The sequence below is a fragment of the Eucalyptus grandis genome, chromosome 2 (assembly GCF_016545825.1).
Source record: "Eucalyptus grandis isolate ANBG69807.140 chromosome 2, ASM1654582v1, whole genome shotgun sequence".
Taxonomy (NCBI): Eukaryota; Viridiplantae; Streptophyta; class Magnoliopsida; order Myrtales; family Myrtaceae; genus Eucalyptus; species Eucalyptus grandis.
The window spans coordinates 34,390,954-34,416,236 of record NC_052613.1 but is presented as its reverse complement, the minus strand read 5'-3'; the positions used below and the strand labels follow the sequence as shown (position 1 = coordinate 34,416,236).

Here is a 25,283-nt window from a genome sequence, read left to right as displayed (position 1 = left end):
GGAGAAAATCCAAATATTTTCTCATATATATTGCCTTATTTGTTGCCTCAAATAGGTAAAATAACTCTACTTTTATAGAGTTATCACTTTCTCTAATTTTCTTTAATTTTTTGAACTCTAGATAAATGTATGTGTTCAGTTAGTGAAAGAAGCAAAATGTCCAATTCATACTTTCTCTTGAAAAAAGAAGAAGAAGAGAATTCATTTGGTCGTGGAAAAGAAAACTACCTCAAGTGTTTTGTTTCTCCATGCAATCAAAGTTATGAATATTCTTACTTGCTTATAATGCTGTGCGAGAAATGAAAATGATATTCCTAGAGATAATTCTAATATTTCCCTTAGTTTTTGTTTTTTTGATAATTGTGCATATATCGAGGAAACTCTTCATATAAGCCTTTTATTGTGGACATCTTAAACTAATTATAATTATTTATCATGTTACGTCATCCGATACAGACGATATTCATGTCCCCTTTATTACAGGGAGCGTATAGAAATTACATAATCTCTATTTCATGCATTTCTCATCCAATATTGTAACTTTCATTAGACTTTGGCAGCTGCCTATGCAAAGCTTTTAGGCTAAGCAGAAGTCGCAAAAGAATTTGTAGAATCTCAATACGAGAGCGAGCTTGGCAAACTAAGTAATTTTACTAAGATACTCCCTAAAATGCACTACGAAACTTATGAAAATTACACAACTAGCAACTAAGGTAGCAACTGCACCTATTAGCCTCTACTGAGGTTCATCTCCAATTGTCGTATATTCACGATCACGACAACTTACATCAAACTCTTAAAAAACCGCTCCACCCAACTCTAAAGAAATTGGTTACAATACCTCTCAACGCATCTACAGAGTAATATAGCTCCAATCCGAGAACAAAACTGTTCGAGATAGACGGCGCAAGCAACCCACGGAGGCAGGCCGGGCCGTACAATCGGGAACGTACCCTGGCGCACTTATAATTCCGAGCAACAAGCGTAAGCCAATCGCAACTTACTGTCCTAAACTCATCCACAAAAAGCTATAAAGATCACCTTCAAAAGGGGCTCGAGAAGCGACCAGATGCTCGCGTGAAAAAAAAATGCCTCACTAAATTTCTCGTACAACGATACAATGATGCTTGTGCGTAGCAAGCATGTGGACAATCCTACGCACCAGAATCACTAGAATCACCACGACGATTGCGACATCCTGAAATTTGAGTCTTCTAAGGAATGAATGGATGTGAATTTTGTCAATGCATTGTTGGTTGATCTTTACTCGGAATTGATCACTCCTGAGATGCTGACCTTGAGGGAAAAGGCTAATGAGGACATAACTAATACGACTAAAGAACTTGACTTGGGAAAATGACTTGACCATGAGACTTGCGTGAGGATGATCCTGTAGATAGGCACGCCGATTTCAAGGACGACTAGAAGTTGATTCGCGGATAGAACATAATGGAACGACGGGTGATTCTGTTTACTGTTATCGAACCTGCGAACGACCCTATGTCGATCCTTAGTAATCATGTACTTTGAAATAAAAATCTATCCTCCGCAAATTCATGTAGCCAAGGACGTCCATGTGTCGAGATGTCTTGAACGTGGTTTGGCATGAGTCGGTTACGTGTGAATCCTCGAAGCTGCCTGTCAGTCTGAGTTCTATCCAAAATAGCATTGGGCGAAATTGACATGGCATGAGAACTAAAGATTGGACTTCGAATGTTCGGGAATATCCGGGACGGACTTTGGACAATGTTACTTCGACGGTCGACAGCACCAGTTAAGACGAGTATTGGAAAAAGGGATTTTCGGACCGAGGAAATGAGCCCATGAAGACGTGGGCCGGGCTAGGCAAGTGTGGGCCTTAGGCCCAAGGTGGGACAGCCCATGATGGGCCCAAAGCAAACAAGTGAGCCCATTGGGCCCAATCCACTATTCATCTTCCAAGCTCATTACCAAGCCTTAAGCCCATTTGAGCCCAACTAATTCCCGAGCCTGTTACTATTCATTTCTAAGCCCATTTCTTAGGCCCGCCCAGCATTTTCAGCCCAAGGGTAGAGTGGGAATTGTGCAAGGTGAAATGACCAAATTGCCCCTAGTTGTAGGGAGAAAAAGGCTAGAGAAGAGAGAGAAGATGATGATGTCTTGCATGGGGACTTGAAGTAGCCATTTAATGGCCTTAATGAGGAGTGCTTTCAGCCCTCACTTCACTCTCTCTCTCCCTCCTTCGGGTTCCCAAACCGTCGAGCTCTCTCTCTCCTTATTCTCCCTCTCTTCTAGTTTCTATTCCAGCAGACCTTCCTCCAAAGATCTAAGTTGATTGTTGGCTTCCCTAATGAATCAACTCCTGTGCCACCCACCATTGTCTTCATGAGACCCAGATTATCCGCCCTGACTTGGCCGTGCAGGTCAGAGCCGCCGTTTAACCTGTTGGCCGGCCAGAAGCCAGCAACAGTCTAACCGCCTGCCCCTGTTCTCCTCCAGCTGACCTTTTTGCGAAAAGTCGAGTTGTTTGTTGCCTTCCTGTGAGAATCAGCCTTCGTGCCACCCACCATCATGCTCAAAAGGTCGAAATCATTCAGGAGGACCCAGCCGCTCGCTGAACAAAGCCGCCAGCCGATCCATACATCGACCCGAAGGAACCAGTCGTTGATCCGTCGGTTCGCCTACAGCCTGCGCTATTTCACGTTTCTGGCCATTTTTCTCCCATTCTGATCCTTTCTCTGCCCATCCCAGCCACCACCAAGTCTTACTTGACCCCTGGGAGCCACTGGTTGCCAGCCAACCCCTCGCCGGAGCTTCGATTAGCCGCCCAACTCCGTTTCTCCTCCGACAAGTCAGTTTTCCAAAATTTCAAAGGGAGGCAGAGACTGTGGTTGCTTTTTTGAGCTTGGGACCACCTTGGATCATCGTGGTTGAGGTCCCGGTGCGTAGCCTTCGTCGTTGTCGCCGTGTCCGTGTCTTCGGCCCATTTAACGGGTGAGTTTAGCCCCTAATCCTTCGATTAGTGCCTAAACTTGCTTATGGTTAGTTTAGTTAGATTTAATTCTAGTCTAGGAGATTTAATTAAGTTGTATTAGCCCTAAAATAGGTGGTTAGATGGATGGATTAGATTAGTTTAGCTTAATCTCACTTTATTTGCTTAATTGTGCTTATGTGTTTAATTAAGCTTGTTTTGCTTAATTAATTGTTTGTTTGTTTTAATTAATGTTTTGTTTAATTTATGAATTTAATTTATTAAATATTGAATTTTGGGAATTTACTGTTCAAGCGACGCGACACTGCTCACAAAATACTATTCACGTGCACTGTTCACGCGGTACTATTCATAGAGTACTGTTCACATGCACTGTTCACCTGAGAGTGAAAAATTGCATGTTTCATGTGTGTTGATTTTATGAAGTAAATGGATGTGTAAATGCACGGGCATCCGTATGAATTGAGTGATGATTGTGAAATTTTGATATTTGATTAGAAAATCCCGGGTGTTGGGTTTTAACACCAAAAAGGGGTTTTAAAGACTATATTAAACCGTGGGATTTTAAAATGAGGATACCGATTTTTTTAAGGTTCAATTTGATCGTGTACCCACGCACGATTATTTTCACAAAGTGTTTTTAATATGAAGAAAACATGCCAATCTTGTTATCTTAATTGAGGCATGTGAGTGCAAAGCACAATATCCTTGGCCGGAATTGAATGATCGTGTGCTGGTGAAAAGAACCTGTCCTCGGTGTGTGTCGGTGGACATTAAAAGAACTTGTCTCCGGTGTGTGTCGGTGAATGTTAAAAGAACCCGTCTCCGGTGTGTGTCGGTGGACGTTAAAAGAACCCGTCTCCAGTGTGTGTCGGTGGACGTTAAAAGAACCCATCCCCTGTGTGTGTCGATGGACGTTAAAAGAACCCGTCTCCGGTGTGTGTCGGTGGACGTTAATAGAACCCATCCCTAGTGTGTGTCGGTGGATGTTAAAAGAACCTGTCTCTGGTGTGTGTTGGTCGACGTTAAAAGAACCCGTCCCCGATGTGTGTCGGTGGACATTAAAAGAACCCGTCTCCAGTGTATGTCGGTGGACGTTATCCCTATATGGAACGCATGAGAATCATTGCATTGTTGATTTCGGTCATGCATGAGTTGAGCACATTGTTTATGGCACGCACACACAAATCGATAATGTGTAGGGTGTGGCAATGGCCAGGGGAGATCGCTTGTGATGCAACTCATATGTGATTGATGAACTACATCATCTAATGGCCATGTGCATTGCGTGTATTGTGTTGAGATATAACGTGCAGGGTATGGCATGCCGGGTAAGGTTGCATGCGAATCGACTGTTGATTGTTGGTTGTTAGTCAAGGTTTGTTTGTGGGGTGGTTCTGAAGAGATACCCCAAGTCGAGTTGGTGTACTAACCGGGGCTTAGGGGAGGACTCACTAAGATTTATATTTCACTGGTTATTGTATAACCATTTTCAAGTCCCTAGTGTGAAGGACCAGGAGCTTGAAGCAGAAGAGTCAGGAGCATAAGTGGCTCGGTAGTTCTTTTTGAGATAGACCTTCTGTATATGAACCTGAGGTGTTTTGAAAGTGTGTTTTGATTTGGCAAATTGTTGTCCTGCTTTTCTATCCCATATATGTTGTTGTTAAGGGATTAGTTAATTTGCTTCCGCATGTGCAAATAAAGGAATGGGTCGGCGATGCGTCCTAGGAACGTTGCAATTTCTATCGACCACCGAGAGATGTGCGTGCGCTCAAGGTTCGGGCGTGACAACGATGCCATGCTTCTTCCTCGCCCCCTCCCCTCCCCTTCCCCTCCCCTCCTCCCTCTCCCTACCGCCTCCGCCACCGCCACCGCCACCGCCACCTCCCCCTCCTCTCCCTCCATGAGTCTTCTCTCTCTCTCTCTCTCTCTCTCTCTCTCTGGCTCTCCATTTTGTCGACGGCTCAAATACATTTCACTTCCCCCTTCTTCTTTGTACATCGTCTTTGTCTAGGGGTTTTCTGGCGACGGTTGGAGACCTGCGATTCATTCTGTCTGCTCTAAGTCAAGCTGCGAGCGTTGCACGATGGCAGGATGGTTGGACAATTTGAACAATCTGAGCTTTGTATCGTACCTCATGCAGAGAAAAGCCGTCGAGATTGATGAGGACCTCATGGCCCCCTCGGCTTTGAAGTCATGGATATGACAAATCTAGATTTGAAGTTAGATGAGGAAGATCAAGCCCTAATTATGTTATGCTCACTACCAAGCTCGTATGAAAATTTTGTGAATTCTATACTATATGGAAGGGAATCCATAACTCTTGAGAATGTGAAAGCCTTGTTGAATTCCATGGAGATGCGTGCAAAATTAAATCCGAGTAGTAGTGATGATAAAGCTCATGGCTTAGTTGTTAGAGGAAGGTCGAATTATCGTGATAGACGTAGTAATAGTAAAGGGCGTTCGAAGTCTAGATCAAGTAGAGATAAGAGTAAGGTGGAGTAATACTATTGTCACAAATTCAGGCACTACAAAAGTGAGTGTCCAGTGCTCAAAGCTAAGGGGAAGAAGTCAATGGAGAGTTCGGGTTTGGCTAGTCTAGTGAAAAATAATGAGTCGGTTGATGCAGACAATGTTTTTACTGTCTTGTCTTCAGATTGTCATGTCTAATGATGAATGGATTTTGGATTCAATATGTTCATAACACGTGTCCATATAGAGATTTATTCCATACATGAGAAAGTCAATGGGGCTTCAGTTTTGATGGGCAATGATGCCGTTTGCAGGATTGTGCGTATTGGTACAGTGCTGATTAAATGTCATGAAAATGTAGTAAGAACTTTGACAAACGTTAGGCACATCCCATATTTGAAGAAAAACCTTATCTTAATGAGTAGTTTAGATTCCATTGGGTGCATGTACACTGGTGGAGGTGGAATTTTGAAAATTTTGAAGGCTCCTTGATTGTGATGAGAGGTAACATAGAGCAATACCTTTACATTATGTAGGGAAGTACCGTTGTGGATTCTTTAAATATACCATCCTCTTCATATTCTAAAAATCAATGTTGTGACATATGTAATTAGGCCACATGAGTGAAAGAGGAATGATTATCTTGAATAAATATAGTTTACTTTGTGGGGATCATACGGTCTTACTTGACTTTTGCGAATATTATGTTTTTAGGAAGTAATGCAAAGTTAGTTTTAGTGCCGAGGTGCACTCAACGAAGGGCACGGTTGACTATATCCACTCTGATTTGTGGGGATTGGCATAGGTAACATCTAAAGGTAGTGAAGCGTAAAAGTGACTTTTTTTTTTTAATGTTCAAGAAATGGAAGATGTTGATAGAAAATCTAGGAATAAGATAAAGTGTCTCCGAATGGACAATGGTCTTGAGTTTTGCAGAGGTGATTTCAACAAGTATTGTGAAGGTTCGGGAATTGTTTGACATCGAATAGTCGGGCATACACCTCAACAAAATGAGGTGGCGGAGTGCATGAATCAAACACTTTTAGAGAGAGCTAGGCATATGCTCTCTAATGCTGGACTTGAGAAAAATTTCTAGACTGAAGCTATGAACATAACATGTTATTTAGCGAATTGTTCTCCTTCAACTGAAATTGAATGTAAGACTCCTAATGAAGTATGGTTAGGTAAACCTTTTGATTATTCTAGTTTTAAAATATTTGAATATCCTTCTATCATGTAAAAGAGGGTAAGCTTGAACCTAGGGCTAAGAAGTGTATTTTTGTTAGTTATGTATAGAGGGTTAAAGGATACGATTTATGGTGTTGTATCCCTCAATCATCGAAGTTTATAATTAGTAGGGATGTTACTTTTGCTGAAAATTCCATGCTTGAAAAGCGAAAGGTTGTTACTGAATCTATAGGTATCCAAAAGGAGAATGTTAAAAAAAGAGGTGGAGCTTCACATAGAGCATTCACAGAGAACATTTGAAGATATTCCCGTTTAACCAAAAAGTAACAATGAGCAACAAAACTTAGATTTTATCAAAGATGAAGTAGATGAAAGTGAGCAACCTCAAAGTTTAGCCTCAAGGAGAGCTAAATGACAAATTAAGCCTCCCTAGTGGTATGGTTTTATTGATTTGGTAGTAAATGCTCTTACAGTTGCTGAAGAGCTTGGTATTGAAGAACCTTCTACATTCCATGAAGTTACTATTTGTTCAAAATCTAATAAGTGTGTTGTTGCAATGAATGAAGAGATGGAGTCTCTTAATAAGAACCAAACTTGGGATCTTGTGAAATTGTTTGACAGCTAAAGAGCTGTTGAGTGCAAGTGGGTCCTCAAAAGAAAAGAGGGAATTCCAGGGATTGAAGATGAAAAATTCAAGGCGTGTATGATAGCGAAAGGTTTTAGTCAAAAGGAGGGAATCGACTTTAATGAATTATTCTCTCCAATTGTGAAACATAGTTCCATCCATATGATGTTTGCGTTAGTAGCCCTTTATGATCTAGAACTTAAGCAACTTGATGATAAGAATGCTTTTCTGCATGGCAAGCTTGAGGAGACAATCTATATGTCTCAACCTGAGGGATTTATTGTTGAGGGTAAAGAAGATCATGTTTGCAAGTTGAAACATTATTTGTATGGTCTCAAGCAATCACCCTAGCAATGGTACAAGAGATTTGATAGCTTTATATTGAATCATGGCCATTCGCGAAGTGCACATGATGGATGTGTGTACTAGAAGAGATTGCATGATGGTTCTTTTATTTATTTGCTATTATATGTGGATGAAATGCTTGTTGCAGCGAAGAATATATCAGAGATACAAAATTTGAAGAGGCAACTTAGTAGGGAATTTGAGATGAAAGATCTTGAAGCTGCCAAGAAATTCTAGGTATCTCCTAGTTGGGAAGTTATACTTCTCACGGAAGAAAGATATTGAGAAAGTGCAAGTGCTTAGGCATGAAGAATGCTAAACTGGCAAATACTCTTTTGGTGTCCCATTTTAAGCTTTTGGCTTCTTTGTCAACTAAAACTAAAGATGAAGAAGATGAGATGTCTCAAATTCCATATTCTAGTGCCGTTGGTAGTCTCATGTATGCTATGGTTTGCACTCGTCCAAATATTTCACAGGCTATTAGTATTATGAGTAAGTATGTGGCACATTCGGGTAAAGCTCATTAACAAACCGTGAAATGGATTATTCGATACATCAAGGTACCTAAAACGTGGGTTTTGTCTTTAATAGAGATTGTGATAGAGGACATTTAGTTGTTGGTTCGTTAATTCTATTGTTGGCTCGTTGATTCTAACTATACAAGTGATATTGACAAACAAAGATATTTGACAAGTTATTTTTTTATGCTTGGTGGTTTCGCAGTTAGTTGGAGAGCAATTTTGTATGACACAGTTGCTTTGTCTACCATCAAAGCAAAATTCATGGTAGCAGCGAAAGCGGTAAAAGAAGCTCTTTGGTTGAAACGTTTGGTTATAGAACTTGGCGTGAAGTAGAAGGGAGCCTCCGTTATCTTTTGCGATAACCAAAGTGCGACTCAATTGACCAAGAATGTGATGTATCACGATAGGAAAAAACATATCGACATACAGTATCACTTTGTATGTGATGAAGTTGCTAATAATACGATTACGATGAGGAAAATTCCTACTGTGGATAATTCGGTAGATATGTTAACCAAACTAGTTCGACCAAGTTCAAGCATTACTTGGACTCGACCGGCATTTTCGCCATTTGAGTTGCTTAGGGGAGTTAGTGGCATTTCATCCATTGTTTCCTACACCAAGTACGCTCACATAGGCTTAGGGGTATGCATTGTTGACTCCGCCGTTTTCGGGGTGGCCTTGTGTGGTCACTTTTGGTGGTGAGGGAGAGAGTTCTTGTGGTGTGTAGCATAATGCTCTATGGGAGATTTGAAGTCAATGTGGAGATTTATTGATTTTTGACTTTCAAATTAAAGATAATGGTATTTTAGACTATGCACCTTTGTTTTAGGGTTTTTTTGAAGGGAGACTATAAAAGGAATATGTTTAATAACACATCTCCAACTCTAGCCTCCATGTTATTTCCTGTTTTGTTTTTTCTTATCTTCTTATTAGAACTTTAGATCTTCTGGCTTATCAAGTGGTTTTTTGAGCTTTTAGGTTGTACTCTCGTACTCTTTGTTTAAGATAGTGAAACCCCCATCTCTCCATGTGGTTTTCCCCATTTTGGGTTTTTCCTGTAAATCTTGCATCTCGTGTAATTTTGATTTTCCTTTCATCCTTTGCTAATTGTGCTTCGATTGGTACATCTTTTGATGTTTTGCTGCAACAAATAGGATGATGGGAATGACATTGTTTGAGCCATACTAGACTATTATGCATTGTTCTTCACCCTCACTCGAGCTTTGATCAGAGTCAATTGCTGTCAAGACACCAAATCACTTTAGAAATGAAATTACAGGTCAATTTTTTAGTATCTCCAAACTAGTAACTATCAATCATCTATGACTCTGCATTATGACAAGATTACATCTAAGAACTGCTGTAGGGTATAGCTAACAATGAAGCTTCATTGATGACACCAATCGATGAGAACATATGACAATGGCACAATAGCTAGGCGACTATTGGTACTTCAAGCAGAAACTAGAATCGAGATTCATGATGCCGTTAAATCCTTTTTTATTTATTTAAATTTTTGTAGTTGTTCATTCTTTAACAAGGTCGCATTCTCAAGCCTAAGGTTAGGGGAATTTTAGGTAGGGGTGAGCATCAGTGTAAGGTCAACCTTGGATCGGCCCAACCTTGCTAGTCCTGATTTAATTCCCAAGGAAACTAGGTCGGTCTTTGGTCCTAAGATTCCTAGACTAGTACTATACAGGTTAGTCCCCAGTTTTGAAAATCTAGGGTTGGTCCAACCCGGACCAACCCTAATTTTATATATTATATCTAATATATTATATATAATTTTTTTATAAAGAGAAAACCCTAAAATAAATGGCGTCAACAATATTAAACAGCTCATTAGTGAGGAGTTCAAGTAACTTTACACTATTATTTAATAACTTAGATTTTTAATGTCTTTTACAGCGTTAACAACCATAATTTATAAAGGAGGAAAATGTTTTTGTGAGGAGTCTTCACAGCGTCTAAAAGAGCATAAAAAGCTCCTCATGGCATCCTCCTCCAATACTTATTCCTTTCTGTCTTATTTGTCTTCTTAGTCTTCAATTTGCCAAAATCGAAAGAAACAAACTTTCCGCTTGCCACTCGATACTCGCCTCACTCGCTTTGGGTCACTTGTACCGCTTGCCGCTCAATGCACGCCTAGCTCGATACTCACTCTACTCAATGCTCGATACTCACTCTGCTCAATGATTGACACTCACCCTACTTGACGCTTGCCACTCAACTCTCTTAGCTGGCCTCACTCGTCATCGAACCCATTGGGTCGGTTTGGTCATTGGTCGCCTTTTCATGGATTATAAAAAAATTTAAAAAAAAAATTATCGGTTGGTATCGGGTTGACCTTGAAATCGGACTGACCCAACATGGAGTACAAAAAATGAAATAAAAAAATTATCGGTTGGTCCCGAGTTGACCTTGGAATCGAACCAAACTCATTGGGTCGATTTGGTCATGACCACCTTTTCAAGGCATACAAAAAATGAAAAAAAAATTATTGATTAGTCTTGGGTTGACCCTAGAACCGAACCAAACCCATTGGGCCGATTCGTTCCTCGACCGCCTTTTCAAGGAATACAAAAATGAAATAAAAAATTATTGATTAGTCCTAGGTTGACCCTAGAATCAGACCAAACCCATTGGGTCAGTCCAGTCCTTAATCCCAAGCTCAATAGGGTTAGTTCTCGGTCCCAAAAATTGAGGACCAGCATTATGTGGGTTGGTCCTAGGGTTAAGAGGTAGACCGGCCCAACAAAGACCTTACTCACCCTTAATTTTAGGCATTGGCATGTATTAAATGGCGCGATTAATTTACTCACTTCAAATGTACAGTTAACAAGTTTCTCAGCGCAGGAATAGCGAATAGATAATAATATCAGCAGCGAGAGGGAAAGAGGGCAGATCTTAATGAAAAATTTAAAGCCGTCAGCATCAGAAAACTATTGACAACGAAGACAATGAATTTCACTAGCCACCTCACTAGACATGGAATTCACTAGCATCGAGAAATTTCACTTGTTGAAAAGTGAGAAGACGAACTAGTTTTTAAATTATTTTAGTTTATTGGACAGATAATCGTTACCTAACCATCCTTTTGAGGTCGGTCCTCAAGGCCATCTTATCCAAGAATTGCAATCCCCTCAAAAGCCGGGGTGGATAACTTTCATACTATTCAGCTGCATATGCAGGTTACCAAATGCAGCTCAAAATGTTTTACACAATTTCTTGAAGAACCATAAAAAAAAAAAAAAAAAAAAAAAAAAGCAGCTTAAATCAGAAGTCTCACAGAATATCATCAGGAAACTTAATCTCACACCACCATGATTTGGCAGTACAATCACACGGACAATGCAATTGTTGGGCATATTAGTCTAACACCCATGGAAGTCAGTCACTTGGTTTTGCCAAATACACGATACCGATGCATTCCTAGTTAGCATCTGTATATCTCATCTTCTTCTTTTTATAATATAAAAATTGGGTGGATCGAAGAGATTTGGACTAGGGGAGTTCATCAATCTCATAGTTTTCTGGGCTATCGATTGCACAACATGATTGTTGTATACTACGTATAAGAACTTAGCATATCAAAATGTAGGATAAACAAAAGCAGTTTGGTCAAAGAGAATTTCCTTTCTATTTAGAGTTTTAGGGGAAAAAAACTGTCTCAAGTGAATTTCCGATTTATAAGTAAGTCACATATTGTATAATTTGTGTGTCTGTGTGTGCACACATTTTTTTCCCTACTTTATGTTAACACCTAATTTTTAGTTGACGCGTCGAAAAAAGTAAAAAAAATTTGAGATTTGACTTTCGATCACGACGAGTCCGTTTCTTAATCAAAAGTGTCGTTTTTCATTTCTTTTTGTTGTATTATTGCTTTTAAGAGATTTCCTAGTTATTTTTAAGAAAAACCTGAAAAGTCAAATGATTGAATTTTTATCTAAAAAGATGCTATTTAGCTTTAATTTCATGTTTGTCAAATAAACTTCTCAAAAATTCAAAAATTTGATTAAGAAATCAACATTTTAAAGAAAAGTCAACTAAATGATTGACTTTTAGTCAAATCTTTGACCAAAAAAATTGAAAAAATAAAAAAATCCCCAAAAATACTTCTTTTAGTGTAAATTTGGCTCTTGTGTCAAAAATTTCATAAAATTCGATTAAGAACCTTGTTTTCTGAATTTTTTGATTTTAGGTTCTAAATCGGCCAAAAATCAAATTGCTTTTGTTTTAGCTACAATTAGGTGTAGTTCCTTTTACGACATTTGGAATAGAGACTATTTTTAATTCATTCATTCATTCAATTTTAAGAATTGCTGTGTCGAAAGGCGAATTAGCATTTCTAACCTTAATTAGGGTCCGAGTTGGCTTTTCATGATTAGCGAATGAACACTCCCTTTCCATTCATTTTGTGAAGTAAATCTGAATCCGAGGTTAATTTTGGAAATTTCACTTGGGAACATTGTGCTTTGAGGATTTAGCTTACCCGAGCTTAAGAAAACTAAGCTAGTGAACTCCTATTGGCAAAATTCAAATTGACCCATTTGAGACTAAGGTTTGATTTCAAGAATTGAGATCCAATTTCGTCATTAGTCTTCAATTAGATCTTAGCGTAAAAGCCATGCTACCTTTTCAAGGTCAATTCGAACGCCATGGGTCATCCTAGACATGGGTTAGTGGATCAATTGGTGCCTTGCAACATTAATTGAATTTAATTTCAATTAACTGACACTTTGAGTAAGAAATTAGCAAATTGATGCACCTTTGTCTATAATAAACCAAGTTTTCCTTGCAATTAGACCCCTAGGAGACTGAATTGCACAAAAGAAAGAGAGAGAGAGAGAGAGATAGGATCGGTTGAGACCGGTTCGGATCAACCCCAATAATCCAACCGATCACCGACATTAGGCGCCGATTTTGTCTCACTCCGGCAACCTCACGGTGGTCGACCACCATGAGGCGATACATCCCATGGCCAACGTTCCCATGGCCTTAATTTGTAAAATTCTGAATTTTACTCCGAACTTATAAAATTTGCGAATTAACCCCTCATGTTATGAAGATTGCAAAAAGAGCCCAATTAGTCCACAATTGATCATCACCATTTGTTAAGAATGCATTAGGGCCATTGAACGAGACATGTGCTCAATTAGGGTGTTCATAACAAATTGAACAAATCAATTAACTAAGGAGATCAAACCTTAGCCTTTGGATTAATCCAAGGGCTAAGATTTGATCTTGCCCAAGACTACATAACCAACTTTCCCTTCAAAATTGGGAGGGGGTTTCTTTTGCACGAATTTATAGAAAAATTCTGTAACAAACTCTCTCTCTCTCTCTCTCTCTCTCTCTCTCTCTCTCTCTCTCTCTCGTTTCCAACTCTCCCAACAAAACTGCTAGACCGCCTCTTCTCTTGTCGAGTTAATTGCCACCAGCAACCAGGGGTTCGCTCCGGTGGCCACCCTTCCAACTTGGAAGGGGGAGGTGGGGGGTTCAAATCCCCACATTCTCAGGGGAGATTGGGGTGGGGACGATTTTATTTCAGGAGTGGGTTTCGACTCTCTCGCCCTGCAAGGAGGCATGGCAGGGCATGGCAAAGTCGAGTGAGTGCTAAAGTAGGCTTAGAGTAGGATCGACAAAAAAAAAAAAAAAATTGCCACCAGCTGCAGCCCTCGCCAACGGTATCCTGCTTGGATCTTCATCCCTAATCTTCCTCCATCGCCGTTGTTAGCCTAGGCAGCCGCTAGAGTGGTTGGAGATCTCTATCCAAGCCCGATCTCCTCCACCGGCGTGGAGACCGGTCCAACTCTTGGACCGATTTCATGTTTCACACAAACCAGCGACCACCAATGCTTGCAGGAGGTCCCGTTCTCCTCCGATCAGTCCTAGGGTGAGTCTCCGACCTTGTTGTGGTTGGAGACTAGTTGATCCATCGCCGGATCTCTTCTGGTGATCCATTTCCTCACCGGCGCACGAAAGCCAGTCCAATCGAACCGATTTCCGTTCAGAATCAAATCAACGGTTTGGCCATTTCTTGAAAGTGATCCTGGCTATCTAAATCCGATCCTTGGTGGTTCATGGTGGTTCAGTCACGTTCCGGTGAAAATTTCATTCGGTTGTGCATCGAAATCAACAAAAAACACAAAAGGTAACTTCTAAAGCTCGAATCCCATAAAGCGAGGTTGGATTGTCCAACCAGACCTTTAGATAGATGAAATAACCCTAGATCTCAAGATTATATGTTTATTGATGATTTGTTGAAGCTTGAGTATAGTTGACTGAATGTTCATGGATGATTGAAGGATTTTGGCCTTAATCTGCATTTTCGCGGTTCTATAATAAGCTCGCTATTTTGGCCGAAACGAGATCTTAAATGACCTTACCTTAGTTCAATTCCTTCTAGACTTTGAAAATACATGTTACAAACTTCAAATTGATAGATCACACACCCTGATTGAGTGACATTTGACCCTCGAAAAACACCTCCAAAATTACTCGATTTTGCAATGTTTCGTGTCCTATTTAGGTTTTGATTTGGTTTCGACTTTGGCTTTTTCTATTTTTGTGCAGCTTTCTGTGATGATTTTTGGACAATCTTGTCTTGATAAAAGGTTTTTTTGGCCATGTCAAAAATGTCCCGTAATTTTTTTCAGAATTTTTAGATGTGTTTAGCTAGGTCAAAATCGCCTAGATATGAGCTAAGGTCAATCTGCCCTGTTTTGGCCCGAGATGAATTTAGGTAGATTTGAATAGGAACATGACCTTGTTCAATCCTAAGTCCTTCATGATAAATGAACTACGTGTCGTATGTCTTCAATTGATACAAGATTTATAAAGTTTTGATGTCGTCTAGCGTATCAATTGCATGTATCAAAGTAAAGGGGTGTTGCTGCAAAATAAAACTTGATGATGCGTGTCTTTTTTGCCATTTTTTTCATGACTCGTGTGATCTCAATTGGGCTTTGAGTTCTTAACAGAAAATATTCATCGTCATGTGTTCTATATGTGAAATTTTTTGTTAGATTTTTACATGTCCTTAAGTGACCGCAATCATGTTCGTTCTATTGTGCTAAGGATAGGATGAGACCTTATCACGTATGCACTTTACCATGCCCATTTGAGTCTATTAGAGACCAAGTCTTATATTGATCTCTTCTTGTCTTTTAAAGTACACATAACAAGGTTCGTGTGCATATGTGAATTGTCATGATCAAGTATCATTTACTATATGAACAATATGCTTTAATGAGGCTAGTCGCATTCCGAAATCATCGAGTATGTCATTTAGGTCTTAAGTCATTTGGCATTGACATTGACTTACATGATCATTTTGCATATTGACTTAGGGTTCAAATCTTTTGTCGCATCAAATTCTTTGTCATTTGTGAATTACATGCCGTTTGTGAATTGCGTGAATTACTTCTAGACTTAATAATGCATGCTTAGGTTCTGGTTTTTATTGACTGATGCGCACATTAGAAACCCCGATCTTAAAGCACCATGTTGACCTTGTTTAGACTTGAGCCCTTCTAGGAAATGGTAAAGCACTCTTAGAGCTTTCAAATGCCATTGATTTCACGTCAATTACTTTTCGTTAGGATCATTTTCGATTTTTTTTCAAATTAGATTAGAATTTAGACTTGTGATCAAATTTGAACCCTTGTTTTAACCCATGTTTGGACAAACCCTTGCCAGTAATGGCTATAAGTCATAAAATGAATCAGGTAAGTGTCTAGAGGGACCCATGCATGAACTGCAAAGGCCAACCTCGAGGCCCAAATTTGATTGATCTTTGAACCCCACTTCTCTTGATTGATTGATCTTGGCATTATATTGTGCTTTTGATTGTTTTGACATGTATACTTATTTCTTTCCATTATATGCACCTAGTTTCAAATCTTAGACTAGGTTTAGATTAGAATCTCAAAGATGAAGATGACATGAAGATGGCGAAAGGTCAATGTCCATTCCAACCATGCTTTTGTATCATTCATTCCTAATATATGTCTCGGGTTTCCTTGGTTTGTATAAAAACCCAATGAGTTGCGGGTTCTTTTCTTTCCTATCCTTTCGTTCCATTTCTCTTTTTTTCTTTCCAAGGATTGTATGATAGATTTACTGCTTTCCTTGATTATTTACTTATTATCTTGTGCCTTCAATTTAATTGAGTCTTTTCTTTCATCTTTCTTAGAAAGAGAAAAACACGAAAATGACTAACCAAGCATGCTCACTTTGTTTAGGTTAAACGATCCCGAAAAAAGTAAAAAGACATGCATGATCACCTTAGCTAAAGACGACATACTATTAGATATCGAAAGGGTGCTAATAAACTATTAGTATAACCCAAGTTTCCGAACCCATCTATTTGGTTGAGTAGAAATCGAGGGAAAACTCTCAACCCTCAATTTAGTTTTCTAGTAGACTTCTAAAAAACGAGGTTAGTGGCGACTCCCATCTTATTCTAGGTTGTCTTAAAATAACTAGATCGATTAAATGAACTCGTCGTGAGGGGTATGGACCTTAGGAAAAGGTTCACAAGTCATGATTTAACATACTCAAGATGGTGAAGCCCATGAAGATAAAGTGATGCCATCTTTTGTGGATGTACATCTCGAGAGGGCTATCATAATCGTAAAAATACCCTAAAACTCACTTTTACGCCTGGTTTCTTTTCGATTTTGAAACCATCAATCAAGACGTGCCATGATGTCAAGGTAGGGCCACGACACTCTCCGCTGTCATGGGAGGTATGAGTTTGAGAGAAGTCACGATTGTGATCAAGAAAACTCACAAGAGGTTCGCATGGGAGATGAAATGATGACACCTCCATGGATAAAAACTGTGAGAGAGCTTCCGTAATCAAGTACCTCTAAATCCAATCTTTCCACCCCATTCCCTTGAGGCCGCGCAAGGTCGGGTTGCAGCACCTTATTTCCTTTTCAAAGTTCCAGCACCATCCAGAGGTAAACCATTTTGACTAGCTACAAAGCTTCTTTAGTGTGCTGTGTTTCATGAATGAAAAGAATCTTCTCTAATAAATTACGAGATGCCACTTCTTCATGGCGGAGAAAATATTATGTGCAGCTCTGATCCTAGAGTATACCCACTCGACTTTTCCTCCATCGACGTCGAGTTACAAATGACCAACAAGTCATTGAAAAATCTTAAAAGAAGTCTTGATGTGACTTGTCAGGACTGCTTAGTATATTTTCCTTAGCGTTGACTCTTAATTCGTTTAGTCCAATTACGCGATTTTTAGGTAGAGTAGATTATCCTCCACGCCAAAACCAACGAGGGTTTTCTTCTTCCCTAATTTCAGGCTTTACCTTTCAATTCGCACATTAAAGTCCCATCATCCACATGCAAATTCTTTCGTCACTATATCTCTCCAAGAATAACCTCAGCGGCTCTATTCAGAAAGAGATTGGAAAGTGGGTGCAGATACCGCAAGTACCAAAACTTGACACAGGGAGACATTTCAGTTTCAAAAAGTACTCTTAAGTGTCAAAATCGGAGAAGAATGAAATACTTAACTGACAACGGCAAGTAATTATGGCCAAACAGTTGATGTAACATTTTCCATTAACTTTTTTTTATTGATGTGGCACTTTCTTTGAAAAAATTATCCACATGGAATCTTTTTTTAAAAAAGTCCACATGGCACTATAAGCCCCCAAAATTAATTAGAAATAAAAATATTAATTAAAAAAAAAGGCAGCCACAGCTTCGACGTGGACCTTCACAATCCTCGTTGTTGCCTCCCACCATTGTTGGCAAGGGTCGGCAACAATGGAGCGGCAACAGTGGGCGAGGACCATAGAGGCCCTCACCGATTTGCTACCGCTCCTCCTTTTTTATAAATTTATTTTTTAATTTAATTTAATTAATATTTATATTAAAAATCGATTTTGGGGCACAACGACGTCATTTTACACATTCATTGCTAAGTAGGCAACTCTGGTGAGTCAGATAGATCAATTTTATTTTTAAAGTAATACCACGTCGGATTTCCGACTACCCGCCAGAATGGCACTTAAGTGTGCCAATTAAAAAAAAAAAAAAAAGGTACTTATGTATACCTTTTGGAACTTTTGGCACTTAAGTGCATACTTGTGTCAAATTTTGGCACTTGCTATGTACTTTGCTCGATTGGAAACTAAAGAAGCTTACTCGATTGGCTCTATGTATGAATAATCTCGGGACGGGGGGCATTCTTCCCATTGAGATAAATAATCTCACATTCCTCACAAACCTATAGCTATCAAAGAACGACTTTGTTGGCCAATTGCCACATGAAATATGCAGTAGCCAAGCTCTTGCATAATTCGGTACTTTTAACAATCACTTCACTGGACCTATCCCAAGGAGCATAAAAAATTGTTCAAGTTTGTATAAAGTTAGGCTCTAGAACAACTTGCTCAAGGGAAACATAACCGTTGCTCTTGGTGTGTTCCCTTACTTGGATTACTTTGAGTTGAGCAACAATGAACTTTACAGTATGCTACCACCAACATTGTTTGAATGTAGAAATTGACAGCTTGATAATCTCCAACAATAGGATCTCTAACACCATACAACCTCAACTTAGAAACATCAAAAAATTACGTAGACCCGTCCTCTCTTCAAATGATATTTTTGGAAATTTCTAAAAAATAGGAGAATTGAAGTTGTTGCCAATGCTTTCATTGGACTGCAATTGTCTTGAAGGCCACATTTCTCAAGAACTAGGAGCGTTGTCTAGTCTATAGAAACTCAATATTGCAAGAAACAACTTGAGTGGCTCAATTCGTACAGAACTTGAGGAGTGCTCCAACCTTCTACTCCTAAATTTAAGCAGGAATAATCTAGAAAACAATATTCCTATGGAGATCGGCAACAACATCAAAAGGCAAAAACAAAAACAAAAAGTTGCTACTAATTTTGATTCCTACTTAAGTTGCTTCTTGTTGTGGGAATTTCAAGAATTGTATGCCAAATATTAAGGAAAACAAAGCCTAGTTCAAATGATGGAAGCAATGAAACCCATGGATAGTATTGAGCTTTGATGGAAGAATGGTTTGTGAGAGCATTATTGAAGCCATAGAGTCTGATGCCAAATATTGAGTCCCAAGCACCCCAGGTGCCAAAACTTGGCATGGGGACAAAAATTTGGAAAAGTACACTTAAGTGCTAAAATCGGAGCAAAATAGATCAGTTAAGTGTCAATAGCGAGAAATTCTAGCCAAAATGCTGATGTGACGTTTTTCGACGAGACAAGTACAAAATGATGCCATTTTATTTGGTCAAAGAGAATTTCCACTTTATTTAGAGTTCGGGAAAAAAAAAAAACCACTAAATTGATTTTCCGATTAAATAAGTAACATATTATGTATAATTTTTTTGGGTAAAAGTACACATTAAGTGCCAAAACTTGGCACGAGGAGACACTTAATTGCCAACAGTTACAAAAGTGACACTTATGTGCTACTTTTTTTTCAAAAATGAGACACTTGAGTGCCAAGTCCGACGAAAGTGGTGGAAATCCTATATGGCAATTTTTTAGTAATATAACTCGCCTACATGGTATGCTGAAGAACTGAGTTAGTGACGAAGAATCAAAACAACGTCATTTTGTCTTTTATTTTTTTTAAAAATTAATATAAATATTAATTAAATTATAATATTTATATTTAAATAATAATTATAATAATTTTATATTTTTTTAAAAAAAAGGGAGGAGGAGGAAGAGCATGCAGAAGGTGAGGGCTCGCACTCACGCCACCTCCCTATCGCCGAAGGGGGCAGCAACCCCGGCGATCCTCCCCACCATCGCTAGCCTTTCTTGGCGATGGCGAGGCAATAAGGGCTCGGCCCTAGCGGCCTACAATCTCCATCTTCCTCCTCTTTTTTTTTTTTTTTAATATAAAAATTTAGTTTTTAATTTAATTTAATTAATTTTTATATTAATTATCTACTCACGTCAGTAGTAAAATAACGTCGTTTTTGTATTTATCTAATCACATTAGCATGCAAAACAACGTCGTTTTACGCTGCCTTACCGAAAAATCGCCACATCAGTATTTTGGCCAAATTTTCTCGCTGTTGGCACTTAAGTGATTCATTTTACTCTTATTTTGGCACTTGAATGTTAATTTCCTAACTTTTGGCACTCAAATATCCCTTCGTGTAAGTTTTGGCACTTAAATGTCCCTTCGTGTAAGTTTTGGCACTCCAGTGTTGGGCACTCATTTTTTTTGTATGTGTGTGCATTTCTTTTTTCCTACTTTATTTCCCTTTCAAAGTTGAAGCACTATCCCTGAGGTAAACCATCTTGACTATCTCCAAAGCTTCTTTATTGTGCCATGTTTCACGAACGAAAAGAATCTTCTCTAATAAATTACAATATCCCACTTCTTCACAAAGGTATACCTGCTCGATTAATTTGATAGGTCCAATTACGTGATGAGAACGAGAGGGAAGGGTGACTAAATTATTTTGAGGCAGACTAGATTATCCTCCACGCAAAAACCGAAAAGAAAAATCCACTTTCTTCCCTAATTTCAGGCTTTACCTTTGAATTCCCACATTAAAGTCTCATTGTCCACATGCAAATTCTGCAACCATGATAACATATAACTTGAAATTTTCTCTCAACCACTAGCCAGGCACGTGAGGCTTGGCCTATCCACATGGGTGTATTTCAAATAACTAGAACGGGTGGTGACCATTTATAGGTGTGAACGTTATCTCCCGAGTCAATCCGACATGGGGCATTGGGATGTTTCAAGTTTTCGAGACGAATGGAAGACTTTCTTAACGAGGAGTGCACGTCACCAAGATTATTGACATGGTTGTTGACTTGATGGCCCTGATTTTCTTCTATAAGTACGTCTCGGCTGTGCTTCTCATGTTCATGCAAGAAACAACGAAAAGACCACCCTATATAACCTAAACAACCTGTCATGGCCTCATCTCAAAAACAAGCGTCCATGTTGTTCCTTGCTTGTGTCCTCCTCATGCTCACGCAAGAAATGCATTGTCTTGCTTCATCTCAAAGCCCTTCTCTAGTGGCCTTTGCTGGTCCTAGTAATCAAACCACTAATGAGGAACGGGAGGCACTCCTAACATGGAAATCTGAGCTAGACAGCCAGAGTCACTGTACTTTGTCTTCGTGGAATGGAACCAACCCTTGTTCATGGCATGGAATCGATTGTGATCCTCCCGGGAGCATTGTGAGCCTGAACCTCTTGGATTTTGCCATACATGGTACGCTTCGTCATCTCAATTTCTCCCTATTGCCCCACTTAGTCACTCTGAAGCTTGCCAACAACTCACTTTTTGGAAACATCCCCCCAAGCATGGCTCTTCTTGCCAAGCTTACTCATCTAGACTTGTCTCAAAATAACTTTTCGGGAAACATTCCGACTCAATTAGGGTCCTTGCGATCTCTCCAAGTTCTCGAGCTATCGCATAATAATTTCAATGGTCCAATTCCCAGTGAGATAGGTAGCTTGAGCAACTTGACCGGCCTATTTCTTTCTGCAAATAATCTTTCTGGTTTCATCCCTAGAGAAATAGGAAGGCTCAAGTCTCTCAATTACCTCAAGTTAATGAACAATCGCATCACCGGTCCTGTTCCTTCTTCCATAGGAAACATGAGTAGCCTGATAGAGATGCGGCTTTGCAATAATCAACTTGTTGGGGCCATTCCAAAGGAAATAGGAATGTTGGGATCTCTCATTGAACTTGATTTATCTTCCAATTATCTCAATGGTTACATCCCTAAAACTCTGGGAAATTTGAGTAATTTAGTAGTTTTTTACTTATATCAAAACCAACTTTCTGGTCCCATACCTTTGGAAGTTGGAGGAATGAGATCCCTCATATGTTTTCGATTGCCATTAAATGATTTAACAGGTCCTATCCCGTCATCCATAGGTAAATTGAGCAATTTGAATTATGTTTCCCTACGCATGAATAAGTTGTCGGGTCCTATCCCATCATCCATAGGTAACTTGAGCAATTTGAATGTTCTTCGCCTTTTCAAAAATAAACTTTCTGGGCCCATCCCATCCTCCATGGGCAACTTGTGCAATCTAAAAACTCTTCAGCTTAACTTCAATGAGTTGTCGGGCCCTATCCCGTCCTCCATAGGCAACTTGAGCAATCTAAAAACTCTTCGGCTTAACACCAATGAGTTGTCGGGCCTTATCCCGTCCTCCATAGGCAACTTGAGCAATCTAAAAACTCTTTGGCTTAACATCAATGAGTTGTCGGGCCCTATCCCGTCATCCATAGGTAACTTGAGCAATCTGAATCTTCTTGACCTTTACGAAAATGAACTTTCTGGTCCCATCCCATCCTCCATAGGCAACTTGAGCAATTTGCAATATCTTTCGCTTGACACCAATGAGTTGTCGGGCCTATCCAGTTATCCATAGGTAAATTGAGCAATTTGATTGAGCTTTTCCTTTCCGACAACGATTTGTCAGGCTTTCTTCCCACTGAGATGAATAATTTCACATCCCTCTCTAGCCTTTATCTATCTTGTAACAACTTTGTTGGCCAATTGCCACAAGAGATCTGCAGTAGCCAAGCTCTTGTGAATTTTACTGTAGATAATAATCACTTCACTGGACCCATCCCAAGAAGCCTAGGAAATTGTTCTAGTTTGCATAGAGTTGAGCTTCATAACAACTCACTCAAGGGAAGTATAACCGATGCTCTTGATGTGTACCCATACTTGGCTTACCTTGAGTTGAGCAATAATGAACTTTACGGTGAGTTACCACCGATATTGGGAGAGTATAGAAATTTGATGAGCTTGACAATCTCCAACAATAGAATCTCTGGCACCATACCACCTCAAGTTGGAAACATGAATCAATTGCGCAGACTAGACCTCTCTTCAAATCACATAGTTGGGAAAATTCCTAAAGACCTAGGAAAATTGAAGTTGCTGCTAGAGCTTTCATTAGACCACAACATTCTTGAAGGCCACATCCCTCAAGAATTTGGAGCCTTGTCCAATATGCAGAAACTCAACATTGCAAGAAACAACTTGAGTGGCTCCATTCCTATTGGACTTTGGGAGTGCTCCAACCTTTTGTTCTTAAATTTAAGCAGGAATAATCTTGATAAGAGTATTGCTATGGAGATCGGCAATCTCTGGTCTATTCAAGTTCTCGATCTGAGTCAAAATTTGTTGACGAGAGAAATACCTAGACAATTTGCACAATTGCACAGATTGGAAATACTCAATCTCTCACACAATCAGCTTTCGGGTTCAATCGATTTGACCTTTGGTGATATGGTAAGCTTGACATCCATCGACATATCATATAATGAGTTAGAAGGTCCTTTACCAAACATTCCAGCCTTTCGTAATGCTACAATTGAAGTTGTGAGAGGGAACAAAGGCTTGTGTGGAGTCATTGCTACTCTCAAACCATGTAGTACAACAACGTCAAAAGGCAAGAAAAAAAACAAAAAGTTGCTGCTAATTTTGATTCCTACTTTTGGTTGCCTACTTTCATTGCTTCTTGTTGTGGGAATCTCAAGTATAGTATGCCAAAGATTAAGGAAAACAGAGCCTAGTTCGAACAATGGAAGCAATGAAAACTTGTGGGCAATATTGAGCTTTGACGGGAAAATGGTCTATGAAAGCATTATTGAAGCCACGGAGGAGTTTGATGCCAAATATTGCGTCGGTGTGGGAGGACATGGGAGTGTTTACAAGGCCCAATTGCGAACAGGTGAGACTGTTGCAGTCAATAAATTTAAGGAAGCAGTGGAAGTCGAAATCGCTAGTCAAAAAGCATTTGAAAGGGAGATTCATACTCTAATTAGAGCTCGGCATCGGAATATTATCAAGCTCTATGGCTTTTGCTCGAGTTCTCGACATTCGTTTTTGGTTTACGAGTTCTTGGAATTAGGGAGCTTGAAGGATATATTGAACGGTGAAGAGAGGATAACAACATTTGACTGGAAAAAGAGACTGAATGTTATTAAAGGTGTGGCTTATGCTTTGTCCTACATGCACCATGAATGCTCTCCTCCTATAGTTCATCGAGACTTGTCAAGCAAGAACATTTTAATGGATGAAGAATATGAAGCTCACGTCTCTGATTTTGGCACAGCTAAGGTTCTGCGACCTTACTCATCTAATTGGACTTCCTTTGCAGGCACCTTTGGATATGTAGCTCCAGGTAAGTTGGTTTCTTTAATAAAAACAATTAATTAAATAACGTTACTAAGATTTTGGCAAAAAAAAAAAAGATAGCATTAATAAGAATTAGAAAAAAAAATGTTGTTTTCCCTCTGCAGAGCTCGCATACACAATGGAGGTGAAGGAGAAATGTGATGTTTATAGCTTCGGAGTGGTGATATTAGAAGTAATCATGGGTAGACATCCAGGCAATCTCATATCATCTCTTGCATCCTCAGCTTCTTCATCATCAAGCAATTCAACAGCTTCATGTTGGCACCTAAAACAAGCTCTAGATCAAAGAATTCCATACCCACACGGTGACACGCTAGGTGAAGTGGCTTTCATCGTAAAGATGGCACTTACATGCTTGAGTGCAAAACCGGAGCATCGTCCAAGCATGCAACAAGTGTCACAAGAGATATCAGCACATAGGTCGATCGTGATAGGCGCGTCGGGAGACATAAAATTGGAAGAGCTAGTTGATCCCGGATGCTTCCCTTATTAACATTTTGGCCTTTTTGTAGCAGCTTGCGTAACTAGCTCTCTTTTATTTCTCTTACAAGGATGATATGCACTGTATCACTTATTTTCCCACTGATTTTTTAACTACTTGAAAACAGCTGCATATTTGCATTTTGTAATTTTAACCTAGATAAAATGGATCGTTACGGTTGTGTCTGACCCTTAATATCGGCTTAAGAAGTGACAAGGTTATGATATGGCATGTAAAACTATTATAGTATTCTGAATCAACTCAGCATGTGATTAACTAAAAGTTCAATACCCATGATGTTTCTTCAATGGATTCGTGGATCTGGAAACTTTCGGTAGTAATTTATACTCATGCTAGATCCAAAGCGATCATTACAAGGAGGTATCGATCGTTAGACTCGTGTTCATGCGACCCTTCGCAAAACTTTGAAGAAACAACATCTTGAAGTCAGTGCATCCTGAGAGGCACTT

At 39.4% G+C, this 25,283-nt stretch overlaps 2 protein-coding genes across 2 annotated transcripts; both read left to right on the top strand.

Annotated features, from left to right (window-relative positions):
• Positions 1-21,072: 21,072 nt before the first annotated feature.
• On the top strand, positions 21,073-22,551 carry LOC120290666 (probable leucine-rich repeat receptor-like protein kinase At1g35710). The gene has a single exon (XM_039307021.1). The coding sequence runs from the start codon at positions 21,073-21,075 to the stop codon at positions 22,549-22,551; it is 1,479 nt and encodes a 492-aa protein (XP_039162955.1).
• A 1,115-nt stretch (positions 22,552-23,666) lies between these two features.
• Positions 23,667-24,825, top strand: LOC120290665 (MDIS1-interacting receptor like kinase 2-like). The gene is made up of 2 exons (XM_039307020.1): positions 23,667-24,318; positions 24,437-24,825. Exons 1-2 carry the CDS (start codon positions 23,763-23,765, stop codon positions 24,823-24,825), a joined length of 945 nt encoding a protein of 314 aa, XP_039162954.1. The 5' UTR covers positions 23,667-23,762.
• Positions 24,826-25,283: the final 458 nt, after the last annotated feature.